At 27.9% G+C, this 21,004-nt stretch overlaps 1 protein-coding gene across 4 annotated transcripts in view; it reads left to right on the top strand.

The window, feature by feature from the left end:
• The window catches only part of LOC123290911 (RNA pseudouridylate synthase domain-containing protein 2-like), a 730,776-nt gene extending 710,490 nt beyond the window's left edge, over nt 1-20,286 (top strand). For 2 of the 4 annotated variants that reach the window (XM_044871287.1, XM_044871286.1), the window contains 7 exons: nt 6,887-7,109; nt 9,011-9,098; nt 10,572-10,792; nt 10,871-11,061; nt 14,877-15,104; nt 18,006-18,436; nt 19,836-20,282. In XM_044871287.1, coding sequence (XP_044727222.1) covers nt 6,887-7,109; nt 9,011-9,098; nt 10,572-10,792; nt 10,871-11,061; nt 14,877-15,104; nt 18,006-18,436; nt 19,836-19,907 — 1,454 coding nt within the window. In that variant the 3' untranslated portion in view covers nt 19,908-20,282. Of the gene's footprint in view, nt 1-6,886; nt 7,110-9,010; nt 9,099-10,571; nt 10,793-10,870; nt 11,062-14,876; nt 15,109-18,005; nt 18,437-19,835 lie in introns of all 4 variants that reach the window. The other 2 variants (XM_044871288.1, XM_044871289.1) reach the window with 2 other exon arrangements.
• The last annotated feature ends 718 nt before the right edge of the window (nt 20,287-21,004 follow it).

The following is a 21,004-nucleotide window of genomic DNA, read 5'->3' as shown; positions in this document are numbered from 1 at the left end:
TTATTTTTGGGATAAATACTTCCGAGATGGGTAAACTTCAATTGAATAACAATTTTTTTTTTTTCATAAATACAACAATCAATATCCACCTTGACATACAGTGTATCGCATTTAAGATGAAGACACCCTCACATTTTCATACACCCTCACATTTTTAAGATGCTTAACCGAAATATGAACTTTAAACTCAACACACTACAAATTGAAAATATCAGACCGGTTCTCAATATTTTGCATAGCGTCAGAGATGGTTAGAAATATCGAAAAAATTATTAGAAAAAGTTGCTTTGAATATGTTTTATACTCATATATCCATTTTTAAAAAAATCTCTAGAAAAATTGATTTTTTTTAACTCTTTCGAGAGGATTAAATCATGGGACAAAAATGATCTTGATCAGTGTGTTAAATTTATGTAGAATTTAAAAGAATTTTTAAAACGTTTTTTTTTTTACAAATTATAATACATAACATTTACATTAATATAAATAATGAAAAATTACTTAACTTAAATTTTCTCCTGAATTTTCATTTTAATTAATATGAATGTACGTAATGTTCTTACAGACTTGAAGAATGAACAAATAAAATTTAAAATAATTATCCTAAAATGCTTTTAACGAGATTTGAAAAAAATTCTATAAAGATTTGGTTTTTCAGTTCTTTTATTAAAAAGTATCAGAATTCTGCCATGAATAAAAAAAACGTCGTTTTTAAAATTGATACATGTAGAAACTGTTGTTAGGAAAAGGTAAATTTTTCCTGCTTAAAAACCGGATTTTTTTAATAATTACAAAATCAAAACATTAAATTTTCAAACCCTAAATTATAAATAGACCTAATGTCTGTTTCAGTAAATAAAATACATTTTTGAACCTAAAATTATTCTGCTTTTTTTTTTTTTTTATTGCACGAATGTGTATTACAAACATGTCATTGTCAAGCGTAATAAATTTTACTTAAATTTAATCCTCCTACACTAGGTAAAATTTATAATAAATTATATGTTTGTAATTAATTTTGTATTGCAATGCATTCACTAACATTAAAAATAATTAGTAGTGTTATATGCAGTTTATTTTACCATGTGCAATACATTTTGCCTATCAGAATAAATAAATGACATTTAGTCTGTTCAAATAAATTGAATGTGCAAAAATATTATATTCCATTTCACCTACTTAGTGACCGCTTACATCCTAAATTCTTCAAAGTACATCTTAAATTCCAAAAAAAACTTTTAACAAAAAGAAAACCGACTTCAAAAAACTTCCAAAACAAATTTATATGCACTTAAAGGTAAAAAAATAACGATAATATAATGTAGTTACTGTAACCGACACCAAAAATAATAATAATTTTAACTACATTAGGTATATTATCGTAATTTTTTTACTTTTTAGTGCATATTAATTTGTTTTGGAAAAGTTTTTCTTTTGAAATCGGTTTTCTTATTGTTATAAAGTTTTTTTTATCTCAAATAGTTTTTCACATCTTGTAAGATACTAATAGAATAATTTGTAAAAGTTAATGCACCCAGTATATTTGGGCACCTTTATGAATTTTTCTAAAATGACGATGATATAAAGAATTTTTTCTCAAATATATATAGTTTAAAGATTATTATAAATCTGAATTCTTGTTTTCTTAAACTTAGAAGGATTCAATTCCTTATGTTATCCTTAAATGATATGCCAGTTCGGTTCAAATTTTTAAAGTGTGCTATTACTGGAATCTATTTATAATATATGATATATAATAATTTTATGTTTTATAATTAACAATATATTATAAAATAAAAACGTTTTAAAAATGAAATTTTATAATTTTTTTTATAAAACTCAATATATTTAGATGAATTATTATTACATTAATACAGTGAAAACCGTTTATAGTAACTTTAAATCGGTATAAAAACCCTTCAAATACAATAATAAAATAAAATTCTTTTGGGAATTATTTTTAATAATTCTTTTTTAAATTATTTTTTTAAAGTTTTTTTAAATTTGTGTGGGAGTCAGTTCTAAGATTGGAAACAAGGAAAAATTTAATTGCGCCATCAGCTATTGATAAATATCCGATTTTGTTTTGTTATTAAGGGGCTGTACTTAAATTACGTAACAACTTTAGGGGGGGGGGAGTCAAATCATAATATTACTATTTGTTATGTTACGGGGTAGGGGGTCCTTCAACGCCTGTGCGTAATTCTCGAAAAAAAAAATTTGATGAATTAAAACAAATTTTAATATTTTGAAAGTAGTGTGTTTCGACCGTTTTTGATATTAAGAGATTACTAAACACACACAAATTGGTTAAATGCTTAAAGATTTTTAACCATAATATAAAATTCAAAGAAGAAAAAAATTACGTACAAAACAGGTTGAGGGGGTTCAATATTTTGTTACATTCTGTTACACATGGTGGGGGGATGGGTAGGGGTTTGAAAAGTCTAATATTTCAAATTTTCATGTTCCTTACAGTTTACCAATGAGACGCTTAAATAGGAAAATATCATCCCTTCAATGTTGGTTTAAATAGTTTTCACTGTACTTTTTTTAAACAATAAATATTAGAGTAGATTTTGTATTATTTTCGTTTTTTTTTATTATGATTATTTTGTACTTCATAAAATATTGTCATGTTTTTTCGTGTGCATTTAAACTTTTTTTGAGTACAAGTTTGAGTACAACATTTTTATCTGAAAGTGTGTGTTTTGTGTCTGTCTATTGTATTTAAATTAAAAACTTTTATATTGTTCTTCGTAGCTCTACATCATAACACTATACTACACTTTATTTTGAAGTTTTTAAGAATTTATAAATATGTAGTTATAAAAAAAATTTCATTCGCGCAGAAGCTGCATATTCTTAGCGAATTTTCTGAAATGAATATATTTATGAATGATGTCAATTTAATTGTATAAATGTGTTCCCTCGGAATAATTATTTAATAGGACGAATTTTCTTAATATGGCAACTATTTAATTGCCCATATACTCTCTTTCGATCAAATTCGATTTTAATATGATTCGTTTTGGTATTTGGAAAATTTGAAATTTCACGATAAATTTTAACTAGCGACAAAATTAAACAAAACTTTACTTTTTAATTGAACTCTTAAAAAGGAAATAATTTTTTTAACCATAAAATTTTTAGGGAAACCATACAACAAAATTCTTCTTAAAATCTCTTCCTGAAAAACTAAATTTTATCGAATTATATCATTAGTACAACCTCAGTAGCTGCATTTCCTTTGAGAAAACTCTCTTAGGCAACCATGCAGTATCTTGTTATTTACTACAAGCTTAATACATGGAATATATTTCTGGATAAACTTTTGGGAAAGAAAATAAATAAAGTTTTACAAAAATAAAAAAGTATAAAAAACATATTGCAATTTTTAATAAAACTATATAAAACATTCTTATGAATCGAATTTTTTTAAATTATATAAAAATATTGGTAATCGGAAAAAATATATCCGGAAATATAAATTCCAAACACATCGGATATTGATTTTTGATAACTTTGTATTGTTTTAATAACAACAATACAGAGTTATTATCGACTATAAAGAAGTTTATTAGGTTCTGAAGTTAGCCCTTGCGTTCAAAAATGGGACATTAGAATAGAAAAAGTAGATATCGTATACGATATCTACCCGATATTTTCTCTGTGCAAAGAAAATAGACCGGAAAAATAGATCCGAAAATATAAATCTCAAACACTTCTGATTTTGATTTTTGATAACTCTGTATTGTTGTAATTATGACCTAGTTGGGTTGAGTTTGTCGGCCATAGGGAAATTGGTTTGGTTCTTGAAGTTTTTAGCCCCGGCTTTCAAAAATGGTACACTATTACAGAAAACAGAGATATTACCGTAAACGACATACACCCGATATTTTCTTTTTTGCAAAGAAAATTGTTGAATTTTGATTTTGATATATAATATTTATTATAAATAATAATTCAAACTTTTTTACTATATAAATAACGATGTTGATTAATCTATAAAGATTATTTTTCAAGACAATTTCACACTCATTACTATCGAATGAATTCTTGCTTCAGGTGTTTTTATCCGGACTCTTTTTAAGAGTCTATTTTTTTCGGATATATTTTTCCGTGTCTATTTTTTCCGTAGCGCGTGTTCCCGAGTTTATTTTTCCGGATCTATTTTTCCGGTCTTTTTTGTCGCTATTATTTTTGAGTATATTATTTCCTAAATTTAAAAATATTAAGTGAAAACTGAATCATATATATTGTTTGAGCGAAACTGAAGTTCAAGGAAACTAGGTATCAGAAATTAGCAGGTACATACATTATTACAATTTCATGAAAATTAGATAATTCATAATTTTGATGAATTCGTTTATACATGAAAATTGATCAAGGATTGGGTCAAATTGAAAGAATGTTTATACTCGAAAAATATTTTTCTTATGTAAAATTCTCATATAAATAAAAATATTGTTTTTAAAAATAATTTTTTATTGATAATTGTTGAAAAACAGTTTGCATTTATTTCATTTTGATTAGCAAATTGTTGGTAACAAATTAGTTTGCAACTATAGTTTCAAACTAGTTTACAACCAAAAGTTCCGGTATGCAAGGGGGCGGGGGGTCTTTTTAAATAAAAATTGACAAACACACTCACACACACATTCATACACACTACTTTTTCAATTGTTTTTAAATACATATATAAATATAAAAAATTTCAACATATGTCGTTTTTATATAGTAAAGTAGACACATTTATAATAAATCAAAATATTTTGAAACGGAACATATTTGTATTTAAAATTATATGTTTTAAAAATACACACAAAAACGTATCACTTTCAGTAGGTACAGAATGTTAGTATATATTTATTGTTTGAAAATATGTTTTAGGAAGTTCTTATTTTGTTTGAAATAATTTTATATTGCAATATGGTTCACAAAAATATTTACTTTTTCGTATTTATATTATTATTACACTTTCTTTTTCTAAGACAAATTAGGAAAGTACTTTGTTTATACAGAATATAAAGGGTGTGGCAAAGTAAACAGTGATTTTGGAAAGGCCGTAAGAAATTCCTCAATTTTTCAAAATATTTTTCATCACCATAAATTAAGTACATTAAAAAGGAAAATGAAGATAATTAAATAAATTGGATTTTTAATTCAAGAAAATTAAGTGAATGTAAATAACTTTTTAAACTCGGAGGATGGCATACTTCCAAGTGGGTTTTTGTAATACGTCACATTCCGCAGCAGTACAAGTGGGATTTGAACCACTTCATGTCAGAGCAATTATTTCAGTACCGATCTGTTTTTACTCAAAAATTCGATTTACAATTTTATTAAATACATATGATTTACAATTTTCTTAAAATTGTAATTTACATTTTTTGAGATTCTTGTTTATATATTTTAACATGGTAAAATAATTTAAAATATTTCATAGAATTTGTTTTTATAGTCTTTTCAAAATCCTTTTTCATTCTGCCCTGCTTAGTATTATGTTTATTATCCACCGTGAATCCATTTTTAACTCAAGCCTATAATATTCAAAATAATTTGATCTTTTTTCAATTTGTAAGCAGAAGTTATAATAATTTACAGTCACTATTCATAAAAATATCAAAATAATAAAAATAGTCTACGCGTCCAAATCTCCATTTATACTTGCGAAATAAATTTACTTCATCAAATTTTTATAACCGTTTAGCCCAATTTTCAATCATAAACCTTTATTACAAAATAGACTGGCTGTGGTGCAAATTTCTCTTGGATGCATGCTGGTACTTTGTGGGCATATGTGTAAAAAGCTTTTAGTTTTTATGTACCATATTGTAATGATAAAATGTGAAAATGGTAGACAACCGGAAGAACATATATGTAATGTTGTCGTTATAATATTTGATGATTTATTGGTGTAGTAGTATAGTCGTGCGTCTGTAGTACGTCGGCTAGTGAAATTTTGGGTGTAGGGTGTGTCTATCGTTTCGAATTTTACTGCTGCTAGTGGGACATCTCTAGTAGGAAAATCTCCGATACAGACATTTTCGATTATGTAATATCTTTTTTTAGCGATTTGAGGTTGTGACTATGGTTGAATTTTTGTAGCTTCTTGTTTTATAGGTGGATTTTTTGTCCTTCCACTTAAGGTACCAAAGTTCCTGCAAGGCAGGTGAATATGCAGAAAAATTATAACATCTTGCGGGAAAAACCAATCAACAAATGGCTGATAGAATGAGCAAGCTTGCGGTCTTCAATCGTAGATCTCCAAAACTATATGACTCAGGGTGCATATAATAAATACAAAGTAAAATTTACTGTAAAGAAACTTAAGTTTAAATTATTTCAATATAATTTAAATAATTTTTCATATTACACGTGAAAGAAATACTTCCGCATAAACTGAAATAAAAGTGCATATAATTCTTTAAATTTTGTAAAAAAATAAACGGCCTTTAGATGGGACCCGATGATTTTCGGCCCAGGTCCCATCAAATTTTTGATCCAGCTCTGTTCACAATTTCAATTATGTAAAACCACAAACATACAATCTAAAATCGCTATGAACACAATCTAAAATACACACCACATCAAATATACAACCTAAAATCGCCATAACTTTATTACATGATCCGAAATTTCTATTATGGACATGTCCCACTCACAGATCTAAAGGAGTTGATTTTCGTATCCAGTACCAAGAATACAACAGGTAAAATCAAGGCGCAATAATGGTCACATTCCGCATGTAAAATACCACTGGCCGACGTATTACAATTCATGAGGAACATTTCTATAGCGTTACGTTATTTTATATATTATACAAGCGTTAAGAATACGTTATAATGTTTATAATCTTTATCTTATTTCATTTATTTTGTAGGTTTACGTAAAGTATATCCATATTATTTTACATTTACAACATTTACAAAAGGACGTTGGGTAGGTGATAAGATATTAGATGTGTTTGCACGCGAATTTCGTGCACATCCTGCTGAAGAATATGAACGTTGTATTGAAGCTGGTACATTAACTGTTAATTATGAAAAGGTTTCAACTGATTATAAATTAAAGCATAACGATCTGTTAGCGAATGTTGTACACAGGTTTGTATATCATTTTAATATTTCTTTATTTTAATACATTTATTAATTTTTATGCAGGATGTCTTCAGTTAACAATTTCTTTCTTTTAAGACCAATTTACAGCCCCAGATTTAGACAATAACCATTACGTTGAAGTTCCGGGAAAGTTTAATAGTTATAAAGATGTTCCCAGGCATAATTTAAAGAGCTTTCAAATTGAACATTTGAAAAAAAAATTTGTTTGTTTTACAATGAAAACACTAGTCGTTAAACCAAACAAAATTTTCACAAAGTCTCACAAATTCAAGTATTTTTTTTTCAAGTTTATAACTGCATAAATATTCCAAAAGACCTCGCACAAATTAGATGTAATCTGTATTTCGGTCAAACCTTATCAAATTTTGGCAAATGATAGTTTAAGTCATTGTAAAGCAAAGTTCCTATAGTCACAAGTCATGAAAATGACAGAATTTCATGTTATAGCTAAATTAAAGTTGAAAATGTACTCATTTGTATAGTATATGCCTATATGTGTATAGGCAAATACATATACAGATATGTATAACTACATTCATACTTGTGTTTTCCTTGTAAGGGTGTTGTTTTTTGATTATTGTTTTTTTTGAAGGATATGTTACGAAATTCAAAGAAGTAGTGTTAAATGTTCAGTGGATCAATAATATGAAGTGTTAAGATCAATATTTTCAGCCACATATACATACATGAATTTTGACAATAAAATTACAATATTTTTTTTTATACAAATGAGTATATTTTCCAACTTTAATTTAACGATAACTTGAAATCCTCTCATTTTCATGACTTGTGACAATTGGAACTTTTATTCAAAATGACTTAAACTATCATTTGCCAAAATTTGAAAAAGTTTTCCCAAATTCAGATTAGGTATATCTAATTTGTGCGAGGTCTTGAAAAAATTTCAAAATAAATGTTATTAGAAATATTGAACAATTTTTGTCGTAATGATGAACTCAATATGGTTTAAAATAATTGAATAAAATAATAAATAATATTAATTTTGATACTTAGTGGATAAAAAAGTTATCTCAAGGATATTTGGATATAGTATATTATGCAACTAGTGCAACAAATTATGAATTTCACACGAGAGTGTGAGTAATTTAACCATTGGAGTGAGTGAAAAAATAATATTTTACATGAGAATATTTGGAGTTTGTAAACATTCCACACGACTTCTATACGCTGTGTTTTTTAAAAATGCGTTATTGATTAGTTCACTCTTTTACTGTTACAATTTTCCGCACAACAAGGAAATTAAGTACACGTTGTGGGCTGTTAGCTATTTTTCGCTTCAGAAAACAGTGCTGAAAGAGAGTACTTAAACTACATAAGTAAAGAAAAATTATGTTGAGACTCCCTGCATAAGAAAGAAAGTTTTAACCATTTTGTACCTTTGAACATTCGAGATCGGTAATTTTGATTAAAATTTTGTATTATGGAAAAACTATCGCGTTTCTTTTATAGAGAAGAAATAAGGGTCTCATTAATTTGACAGAGCAAAATTTGTAAGCCCCTTGAGAATTTCTAGAGGTGTATTTATCAATGCCAGCGTATATTCCAGGCACTTATAAACCTGTAATTGAAGCTGTTACCAGAGCTTCAAATAAACATTGAGGCTATGAAAATAAATTATTTCATAAATAATTTATATAAAATATTTTTTCCATTTTCTTTGTATTTTTATGTAAACTCTAAAATGTTTACGAGTATAGCAAAGTGGGTTGGTTAACCCTTATTTATATGTATAATACACATTCCCAAGTTTACCACAATAAATAAGTCTTTTGCATAGTAAATATACATATAAGTTGAGGGATAGCAAACCAGACCAAAGAAGATAGTTAATAAAATATTTATGTGGATTGTTTCAAATTATTTAGGCACGAAGTACCAGTCACTTGTCAACCAATCACCGTTGTTCATATGGACGAAGATGTGGTTGTTGTAAATAAACCTGCTTCTATACCAGTAAGTATACTAAATAAATTTTCACATTATTATGCATTTTCTTTTTTTTTTTTTACCTAACTTCTTGAATTATGTGCGAGAAAAATTATTTTAAGTATGTACGAGCACCAAGACAATTTTAAATAAGAAGCTTGATTTACTTTTATTTGAAGTCTTAATTAATTCTGAAAATTTTTGGGGAGTTGCCCTATTATTTTAAGAAAGCATATTTAACATTTGGTTTGATGGCAAAATGTTAGGTGGATGATATGTTTTCATAGATTTCTCCAAAAAAGATCATTTTCATAGATTTCTGTGGAAATAAAAAAAATAAAACTATTTATATTAAAGTTAAAACATTAATAAATTATTGAAAGCAAAAAGACCCCATTGTGCCCGACTAATTAAGGATGTATGAGCTCTGATACTTTTATCGTAACCATTTCTATTTCGTTCATGTATAAAATTTTTCCTATTCAATTTTCATTTTTGACATCAATATTATTTATTATAAAAAATACACTTGAACGGGGATTGAACCCAAAACGTTTATTTAACCTTTGGATCACTACTGGTAGAGTGCTGGTCCGACAACTAGCGGCTGTTGGTTGATCAATGGTCTGAGTGTAGACTTAATAATATCCAACATTGGTATCATTAAAAAAAACGTCACCTACGTTGGTAAAAATTACCTCCGTTGGTAAAGGTCCATCTTTGTAGGAGACTTTTGCTAACAATGGTTGGATACAGATTATTTGCAAAAAAAAGGAAAATATATATCAGGCCAACAAGTAACATTTACCAATTAGGCACATTCAGCCTACGCGATCGCCAAGACTAAAAATTTTTGGCCAACGGGCTTTCATGTGCGATCTCAGATATAATTAAAAAGGAGGGAGGGTAAGCGTTTGGGTGACCCGTAGGTTTCCACGAAAAATCTGGCTTAAAATTTATAATACCATTGTCATGAAAATTTGAAGTGCATTGACCGTCTCTAACTCGAGATAAATTTAATTAAAGTTCGGGTTATTCACATGGAGAGCAGGGCAGGTTGTAAAAAAAAGCTAGATTTAAGATTTTTTTTTAAAAACTAAGTGATCATTGATGTATTTTTTCTGAGTTTAAAAAAAATCAAAATTGACGTCTAACTACTGAGATATAACTACCCAAAGTTAATGAATTTTATTGTTGGAAAGAAACGACGATAGTTAGAGTATAGATAGTTGAAGAGAGCAAAGAGACTGTATTACGAGAATACACTGCTTATTATAATTATAGTCTAAAACATTTTTGCAATAATGTACGGGGACAACAGCCTTAAGTGCACAATTGTTAGTTTGTAAAATCGTAAATAATACGCAGTATTAAAAAGTTTACTAAAAATTTATTTGCTGTTAAATCTGTTTTTAGAACCAAAAATCTCCAAAACAAAAAATGTGAAATTTATTATGTCTCAAAGATTGTCTCAAACGCTTGTTGTTTTTATTTTTCTAGGTACACCCATGTGGTCGATATCGACACAATACAGTTGTATTCATATTAGCTAAAGAATACAATTTGAAAAATTTACGTACAATACATCGATTAGATCGTTTAACTAGTGGTTTATTGCTATTTGGACGTTCACCAAAGAAAGCACGTCAAATGGAACATCAAATACGCAATCGCTTAGTGCAAAAAGAATACGTCTGTAGGGTGGAAGGTGAATTCCCTGAGTAAGTTTTTGGGTCTTATTTTTTTGGTCTCATCGAAAAAGAAGCTTCTTTAATTTTTAATTTGCTTTGTTATTTCAGAGGAATTATTGAATGTAAAGAACCAATTGAAGTAGTCAGCTACAAGATTGGTGTTTGTAAAGTGTCTCCAAAAGGCAAAGATTGTGTAACAATATTTCAAAAATTAGGTTTTAATGGAAAAACAAGTATTGTTTTATGTAAGCCAAAAACAGGGCGTATGCATCAAATTCGTGTACATCTTCAATATTTAGGTAAGTACAATTTATGAACTTTTATTCTTTATATTCAATAGCTACAGATAGAATTGTGAAAGTAATACAACAAAGATTCTAGCGAAAATATATTTATACTTTTTATCCATATACTTTTAAAGCGATTTGAGTTGGTATGAAAACACGGGTGGTTGGAAATATGTTGGTATAAAACAAAATATCTATTTTTTTTACATTAGGCTTAAAATAAATTTTTTTTTTTTATTACTTAATTTATTTAAAACAAGTGAAAACAAACAATTAACTGAGTTAATTGTTTAAATACCTTGTATAGACAGTTTTGATGACGCAATTGTTTGTTTTTTGACGTCACGTAAATAACGAAAGATTTTCACTCTTAAATAGCCACATAACTGATATTCCCATATTAATACATACTTCAAAATTTTCACCTAATTAGTGCCCTCGTGGGTAAACAGTGATGTTTACAAGAAAATGTTTCAAACAGAAGTTTTTTATTTTTTTACATTTAAACATTTGTTCTATCTCTAACGGCTTACAAGATGGGTCCTACGGACCCAAGACCCAATTGACCTATGTTGCTCATTTACGAACTCGACCTCACTTTTTACGTCTTAAGCAAACTACAAAAATTTCAGCTTGATATCTCTTTTCGTTTTTGAGTAATCGTGATTACAGACGGACAGACGGACAGACGACGGACGACAGACGACAGACAGACAGACATACGAAAATGGACTAATTAGGTGATTCTATGAACACCTAAACCAAAATTTTTTTCGTAGCATCAATATTTTTAAGCGTTAGAAACTTGGGACTAAACTTAATATACCTTGGTATATTTCATATACATGGTATAAAAACTGTCATTTCATTTATTTATATCATAAGATATTTTGTAAAAAAATATTATTTTTCTTCCCTTTCTATTTCTAAATAAAAATAGGGTTAAACCTACGTTCCTCAGACCATGTCTATAACAGAAGTTATCCACATCATTATTTTTAATCTTTATTTATTTGTTAAACTAAGGTCTTCAGATTTTTTAAATTTTAAATACAAAATTTTTATACATTTAGATTTCGCAGAGTGAAAAAAAATTAGCTTTATATGCTTCAGAAATGATTTTCTTTGGTTCCATTTATAAAATTAGGATTGTACTAATTCGAACCCTACCAATCCTATAAGCCTAAAAAACCGCATTATATATTCAATAACAGTAAAAAAGGTATTTACTAAGAGTAATGCCAACTTATATTTTTATACCAAGTGTATATGAAATATATCCAGGTATACTAAGTTTAGTCCCAAGTTTGTAACGCTTAAAAATATTGATGCTACAAACAAAATTTTGCTGTAGGTGTTGGTTGGCTGTCTATAACTTAAAAACGCAAAAAGGTATCAAGTTGAAATTTTGATAGCGTGTTCAGGACATAAAAAGTGACATCGAGTTTGTAAATTAGCAACTTAGGTCAAATAAACAACTTTTGTTTGAAATAATTTTTCGTAAACATCACTATTTACCCGTGAGGGCAAAAATTAAGTTAGGCACATTGTACAGTATGTATTACAGGAACCTTTAGTATATATTTTAAATTTATACGTTACATATATCATGTATGTGTTTGTTTGTTTATTACTATATCCACTGAGGAAGTGAGATGAAAGATACTCTTATAACTTTGTGTGTAAGAGTTGCTATCTATATTTTACTTATATGACGAAAAAAACAAACCATTGCGTAATTAACACTGTCTATACATGGTATTTCAACAATCAACTCAGTCAATTGTTTGTTTTCACTTTTTTAATCTAAAATAAACTATATCCTATATAAGTGAGGCTGGTTAAATCAAACATAAAAGCATTTATTTCGAATCCTCTTTACATTTATTCATTCAAACATGCTCTTTTTCTTATGAATTGAAAATAGAAATATTGAATTTTTTATATTGAAAATTCATTTATCGTTTGCAATCATCTTCTCAAACACACAAATTTCATATATTTTTAACAATGGTTAAATCGAATCAAGAGACGAAAAGAAAATCATTACTAAAATACAGTTTTATGGTTAGAAAAAGATTGCATATATACACGCGAAATAAATAATATAAAAAAAATATGCTATTGGACACATGTGTATCTAAACGTAATACAGGAGCGCGTCTACCAAAAATGATTTTGAGAAGGAATTTGATAATTTTAGGTATATGGAACTTTTACCACCTTTATAGTTTAAAAGATTTAATTAAAACTTATCTTTCAAAGTACAAGCTTTATTACACTAAATTATTAGAAATAAAACTTTTCCCTGAGTCACCTATAGATGCAAATTTATTAAAGCACACATTGAGACACAAATATTTAAAATATTCAAGATATTAGAATCCTAGTTTTTTATTTAGCTAAGTCAATGTGAAATTGAAAGTGTGAAAATCGCAGCAGATGTAACATTATAAAATCCTCGATGAAGAAATAATATAAACATGGTAGAAGTGTTGTAAAACTAATGGTATTATTTGTATTCTTATAAAATAAAGAGCTGATAATAATTTACGTAAAAAATATCTAAACTTTTAATATAATACTAAAAAAGGGTGTAAAATTTTTTTTTCATTTTTTCAATGCTTCCACCTTATTTCTATTATTTTTTCTCTAATAATATTGTAATCCAGACCCAAATCCTTTACTGAGTGCTATAAAACATTTCATTTTGCAATTTAATAGGACACAGCGTGTGTGATCTATTTAAAACTAGCCTAAGATTTCCGTTTCGTAAAAATTTTCTAGAGTTTTCACGGGTTAGGGTATTATGGGCTGGACTTTTCCTTCCAGCTTGTGTTAAAAGTGTTGTTATGTATATGTTTTAAAAGTTTTTTAATCCAAACTAACACATAGAACGATTTCAATCTTACATCCTTGTCTCTAGGGGTGCCCTTTTTTTAATGTTTCGTGCAAGATTAATACTGATTTATTTCCTTTGGTTAAAAATATGTCACTTTTGTTCGAAAAATTTTTTCCAAGATTTGAGAACCAATTCAAAATATTCTGACATTTTTTCTTAGTGTAAATACAATCAGAATAAAAAAATTCATTATTTTGAACGAATTTTTGGAGAATCTTTGAAAAAAATGTTTCGAATAAAAGTGGCATATTTGTTACCAAATGAAACAGATCAGTATGTAATCTTGTACGAAACATTAAAAAAAAATGCACCCCGTGGGAAAAAATACCCATTAAAATGCATCACGTTGTATAAGTATACAAGGATGTAATATCGAAATTGGTCTGCCTTGAGACTGAACGAGATGTTTTTGATTGGTTAACTACAAAACGAGCTATTAGCCATAATAGGTTAAAATGAGTAAAATATATACCCTGTATATATCACTACACGTAGCGCTGTTCTAATCACTCTCCAATCCATTCACAACCATTTTAATAATTTATTTTTCGTAGTGGCAGATACCTTTTTATAACAAATGATAATTTGGTCCATCATGGTTATCACTGTGCTTTAATTCAATCTCCTCCAAGTTTCTTATTTTATATATTAAAGTTATTCGAATAAATTAAAATCGATTATATCCATGTCAAATGGGTTTTGATTTGCAACGTGTAAAAGTTCCAAAACCACAGTTCTCCTCTTACAACAAAATAAAGTTTTCAGACCACATCACTGATACTCTGACTATACCACACACTAAAAAAAAAACCTAAAATGTTAACAACACAGCAGATAGATATACGAAATGAAATAGTATAGAATCGACGATCTTACTGCTGTTTGCTGCTTACTATATTTATATTTAATGATATTTTGTATTCAGGATATCCAGTAGTAAATGATCCGTTATATAACCATGAAGTATTTGGACCGAATAAAGGAAAAGGTGGTGATATTGGTGGAAAAACGGATGAACAACTTGTACGTGACTTAATAAACATTCACAATGCTGAAAACTGGTTAGGAATGGATGGTGATTCTGATCTGTCTATGTTCAAACCACTAAAATCACCACTTGATGATACACTTGTTGGAAATTTAGTACAAAAAGGTTGGTATAAGCTTTGTTTCATACTCATATAATACTTATATTCACACATAGATACATTAATGCTAAATGTTTTTTTTAATGCCGTGTCGTAATGATTGTTGGACTTGAAAATATAATAACTACCAGCATATATTATTTAATATCTTGTACAATTGTACATTTCTGTATTTTGTTTTTTTATATACCTGGTGTCCCAAATAATTACAAACTAAAAACTAAATTTAAAAAATCATAAAACCCGTTGAATTGAAATAGATCGAGAGGTGTTGTGGCACACCCGATAGAAACTATATTCCCTCGTACATTATTAATCTAGCGCTTACTTTTTTTTATTTAAAACATATTTTTTGGAAATTTAAGATATTATTTTAGAAGTCAAATACTTATTTGATTCTTTAAAGAATTTAATTTTATAGCTACTCTTAGTTTTTTTTCACTGTATGAAATAATTGTAGTATTAGTTTAAAAAAGGCATACTTCTGATTTAGTAGTCTACCCAATATGTGAGTACATTACGTTTGTTTTGATTAGGATATTTATTGTGACATAACATAAAAATTGCATTGTACTTACTTTAAATTATCTCTGTTTTCTTTAACTTCTGATAACTTTCACAACTGAATTTTTTTTAAATGATAAAACATAAAATTATGACAAAAAAATACAAATTGACACTTCTAAAAAGATTTTTGCATTTTCTCAAAATTCATGGTACAAAACTGAAGAATTTTTTGAATGAAAACTTGAAGTAGAATTTTACTTTGTCCTGTATGCAATTATCTCCCTGACCACTCTGTATATCTACGTACGGGTACATTTTATCTAGACACATAAAAAAAATTAAATATGGTTTCCCATTCTTGGTACATATATTTAGACACATTTAATTTAGATTCTTACTACATTTAAATACACGACGCAAATAAAATAGATTTCAATAATTTTGTTTTTAGTAAAATGGTTTTTACCTTTCTAATTTCTTTCTATGATATGCCAATAAATGCAATTAAAAGAGTTTTTCTTAAAAAAAATTAATCACTCCAAAAGTGGTGGTCATTGAGAGAGGCAGACTTTGAATAAAGAGCAATGATGTTAGCTGGAACATGTCTTTTGCCAATTCTTTCAATGTATATGTTTCACTTGGCATTTTGGTTCAACAGACGAAACTTTTTGCACGTTTTTACTAAACCACTTTTGTGCTTTAAGAAATACTGCCACGAAGGGCATGTTATACTCTTTCGGAGAAGAATAGAAAAAAGCGTGCTGTGTTTCCTGCAAGATTAAATATCATGAATTTGACCATTTACCACACAATCCTATGGCAAAACGTAGAGTTTGTAAGATGTGATAAATGTCATATTCTATGTCGTAAAAAAAGTTCATGTTCCAATGTAAATATTTGTTTTTAAAAGCACGGGCTGTTTTAATCCCACTTTATTCTTTGGGCTTAAAGCATCACGTTATTTTGTGCAGGAAAGAATATCAGCAATAGGAAATATTTTGTTTGTAATTTGCGTTACCTTCTTTCCTACAATTAAGCGTATTGATTTACGTACAAATTCTTACATGCTTTCCATTTTTACTTTCCTGTAAGAAAACACGCTCAGTGATGCTAGTTTTTGAACAGTCACTTTAATTCGTTTCCAACCCTTTCGCACACGCTAATGAGTTAAAATACTAAATGGGTACACACACAGGATTATATTTCTTCTTTACTTTTTAGTTTTCTCATTAATTGATTAATAAATAGCTATTTGACTCTATGCCATATAGCCATATAAAATCTGCTATTTATTTTTAGTTATATTACTTTCCTTTATTTACACATTTGTTTAATTTATTTGTAATTTAACAAAACAACAACAAGAACAACAATATCTTAAAACAAAACTTAAATATAAAGTATTTATGCGTCAGTTCATTTAACGGGGTTGTTATTTGTTGTTTAAGGCGAGAGAGTTTGTAGCGAACTATGTATATGATATCATTAATCAAACCAATTTTAATTAGTTTGCAAACATTTTAATAAATATATCTCTTTTTACAAAAAAAACCATCCCTACTCGTATTCAACCTTAGTTCATTATTAACAAAGTTATAATTTTGTCATATTATTACAAGATATTTTACTTTTAATTATTTTAGAATTCATTGAATTGTTGTGGTTTTAATTGCAAAATATTTGAAAACAAATCACTTTTTATTAACCCCTGAAAAAGATGGATGTGAATGATAAGTTTAAAGTGAATATCTATGTGTCTGTCTGTGGCATCGGAGCACCTAAGCGATTGAACTGATTTTGATTTAGTATTTTTGTTTGTTTGTTTGATAGGTGACTTTATCAAGAATGTTTATATGATTTTAGCTGTGTTTCGGAAAATCGGTTCCATTTGAAATTCTCAGTGATGTGATTTCCGGTTTTTTAGAGGTTTTTTCAATAAATTAAATTTTGTAAATTTAGCTTGTCGTCTGCAATGTATATACTGTCTCAAATTTCTAATAAATATGGTTGGGGATAACCTTATTTGAGGGAAAATTAGTTTTTTCGATATTTTAATGAAACAATGAATCGGAGGAGTAAAGGTAGCTAACTCTAAGTGAATTCCTCGTCGTAAAATCAGACAAACCGTTTTCTTTTCCAACATTCACCGTACAACTACTCAAATATGCAAATTCGAATAAAGGGTTGAAAGCTTCTGACGGCTTCTTGTACATACCAATAAAGTTTCCCTAGGCTTTATTTGATCGCTAACATTAATGTGCCATTCTATTATACTGTATTAAGAAGCATTTTAAATTTAAAGCGAAAAATTAAAAGCAGAAATTATATTTAGTGTAGCAAACTTAAATATACTTTTATAAAAAATCAATAATTAATGTCTTTTGTTTTTGTGTAATTAGATCGAGTACTTAGCGACGAAGATGATGTTGAATCTGTATCGCGTGAACCATCACCATGTGAAGGTGATACATGTGACACTTTAAATAGTACGACGGTGTCAGCTGCACCACCATTATCACCTGTACAAAGTAATATTAATACTACTTCTAGCACCATTACTGTTGCTAATAATACATCTTCAACACATCCACCAAGTAGTAGTCAATCATCGCCATCCTCATCATCTACGTTACCACCAGTGACGGCATCCACATCAACAACAACAAGTTCAAAAGTAACAGTTGCAACACAAACTGGACATGAAGCTCCAGATTTATCATTTAGTCCTGATAAGATGACAGTGGATCGACATTGTTATGAATGCAAAGTACGATATCGTGATCCTAAACCACAGGATTTAATTATGTATCTACATGCTTGGAAATATAGAGTATGTTTTGTCTTTCTTTTCACATTTTTGGTTATTTTCACACGATTAAATCACTAATGTTAGTATCACATGACACTAATATACCAAAAATTATTATTTCCAATTGTTTATTTAGTAATCTTTTAACATTCAAAATTTTCACTTTTAGTTAACATTAGCGAAGGCTTTTTTAAATAATATTTAAGATTCATCAGCTTTACGATAAGAATTATTTACTAAACCTAACCCTGTATTACCGTATCTCGAATATCTCAGGGTTTATATGAAGTGATTTCCCGTTTGTATCACTTCAAACCGTAAATGAGTACTGGTTTATTCCTAGATTTTAGCTTGGAGTTATACTTATAAGATACCTATATTTATATAGGACTAGACAAGGTCGCAATGATTTTCGATCAAAGTTTCTGAAACTATGAATTTTAAAAGCACTTCGGCAATCACTTCTTAAGTTAAAATAAAAATTTCGCAAGTACAAAAATTTTAATGTGCGTTTTATAAAAAGGCCATATTTATAACGCCTCAACCGTTTATTCGGCTAAGGACTAAAGTCGCTAGAAGATTTTAAATAACCAGCTTTTAATGATATTTCATAAAAAACAGGGCAAGTTAAAAAGTTTTAACTCTCGTTTTTATCCACAAAATTTTTATTTTGTGGTCTACACATTGTGTGAGTTTTCAATGTCTAGGCCCTTAAAACTAAATAGAAGACTAGCTTCAATTTTTAAAATATCAGTTCTTAACTAAACTTTGCGAATATTGCCTCAGCTATAAGCTTACGAAGGAGTGCACTATGGATCTGATCATCAAGGGTACTGAGTCCACAGTTAAGAAAGATTTATCCTTATCGTTTTCTATAAGGATTATTTGGGATCCAAACTTTTATAAAAAATTAAGCATTAAATACAATATTACTTTTTAAATTCTTTACCGTTAGATCAGGCAAACAGTTCTAATTCAATGTTTTTATGAATCGAGCTAACGTCACAAAGAAATTTTCACTTAGGTACCTACTTGGTAAGTTGGTAGTATACTTTGGCTAATTTTCATGAACATCGTATCAATGGTCTGAAAATTCAGTTGTGTCGATTTAATATGGAATGAATGAAGTATATATATTTGTTGTTGAAGTGTGATTTTGCGGAGATCTAGTTGAAAGACTGACTGAAAGAACGAAATTGCAGATTTTCTTGAACTTATACATTCAATTTCAAGAATAATTTCGAAAATTTTAGTCAAACTTGAGAAACTGTTGACTTCTTGTTCAACGAGGAATTTCTTCAAAAAAACTCCGAGCTTGGAACGTCGTACCTAAATCGTGTGTGAATAACTTAAGAAAATGTATCATTAAAATAAAAATATTAATATTTTATTGAAAACTAATCAAATTTTTTTTAATCAGGGTCCAGGTTGGGAATACGAAACAGAATTACCAGATTGGGCTCGACAAGATTGGACTGAAGAACAAGAATAATGACAAATTTAACAACATATATAAAAAAACAAAACAAACAAAGAAAAAACATTAGATAGTAAAAATTAATTTTTCATTTAAATTTTAAGTAAAAGAAAAAAAGATAATTTTATACCAAACTGAGCTTTTATGCTTGTGTCTCTTATCCAACTGTCTTTCCTAGTTAAAAGAAAAAAAATATCAAAATATATTAAATCAGTGTGTATTTTCATTATTATTCGTTATAAAAACAAAATAGAAATTAACTATTAAAATGTCCACAATTAAAAACAAGAAAAAATAATTAATTTGTAATTTTTATCTATGTCTTGACCAAGTGTTTTGGTTAAACGAAGTTATGTTATTAGAAATTGACAGGCAGATAATTCAATAAATATTTTCTCGTTAATATGGAAACCAAGAATTAATTTTCTTTGAAATTCATTATCAGTTTCAGTTTGTAATATTAGTTAGGTTTAAGTATTTTATGTATAGTTTTCTTTAAGTTGTTTCTTTTAAGTTAATAATTTTTGTTTTCTTTCTTGATGTTTGTGATGTTTCGAGAAAGAGAAAACGATTTAAAAATACCGTTTAAATGAAAGACATATAGTTTGTATTTGTTAATTTGTTAAGACGTATTTAAATGACACTTATTTTTAGGTAAAATATAAATTTTTAATAAATAAAAATTATACAAAAAAATAAAACTAAGAAAAAATAAAAGAAAAAGAAAAAAGTGCCATAAAATAATATTCATTAATGAAATTATTTTTGTGGACATTTTTTGGGACAATATTTTGAATTAAATGTGTATAAAAATATAATAGAATATTTTTTAGTGAAATATATAATAAATATAATACATATAATATAATGTTGTCACGTCATGTCATGGTGATAATGACATTGCTTATCATCGGTCATTATCATTAGTTTATCAGTCGGTGGCATTAATCATTAACACATACACACAAGGCAGGGTCCAACAACAATCAAATTTGTTAAAAAATTTATCAGATTATATCGATTTAAGTTAAAGAAATGTTTTGTAGAAATTTTATTTTTAAATTGATATAATCTTCGATCATTGAAAATCACTTGAGGAGCAAGTATTTTAA

This window comes from Chrysoperla carnea, chromosome 1, assembly GCF_905475395.1.
Source record: "Chrysoperla carnea chromosome 1, inChrCarn1.1, whole genome shotgun sequence".
NCBI lineage: Eukaryota > Metazoa > Arthropoda > Insecta > Neuroptera > Chrysopidae > Chrysoperla > Chrysoperla carnea.
This window is presented reverse-complemented; position numbering and strand designations above follow the sequence as displayed.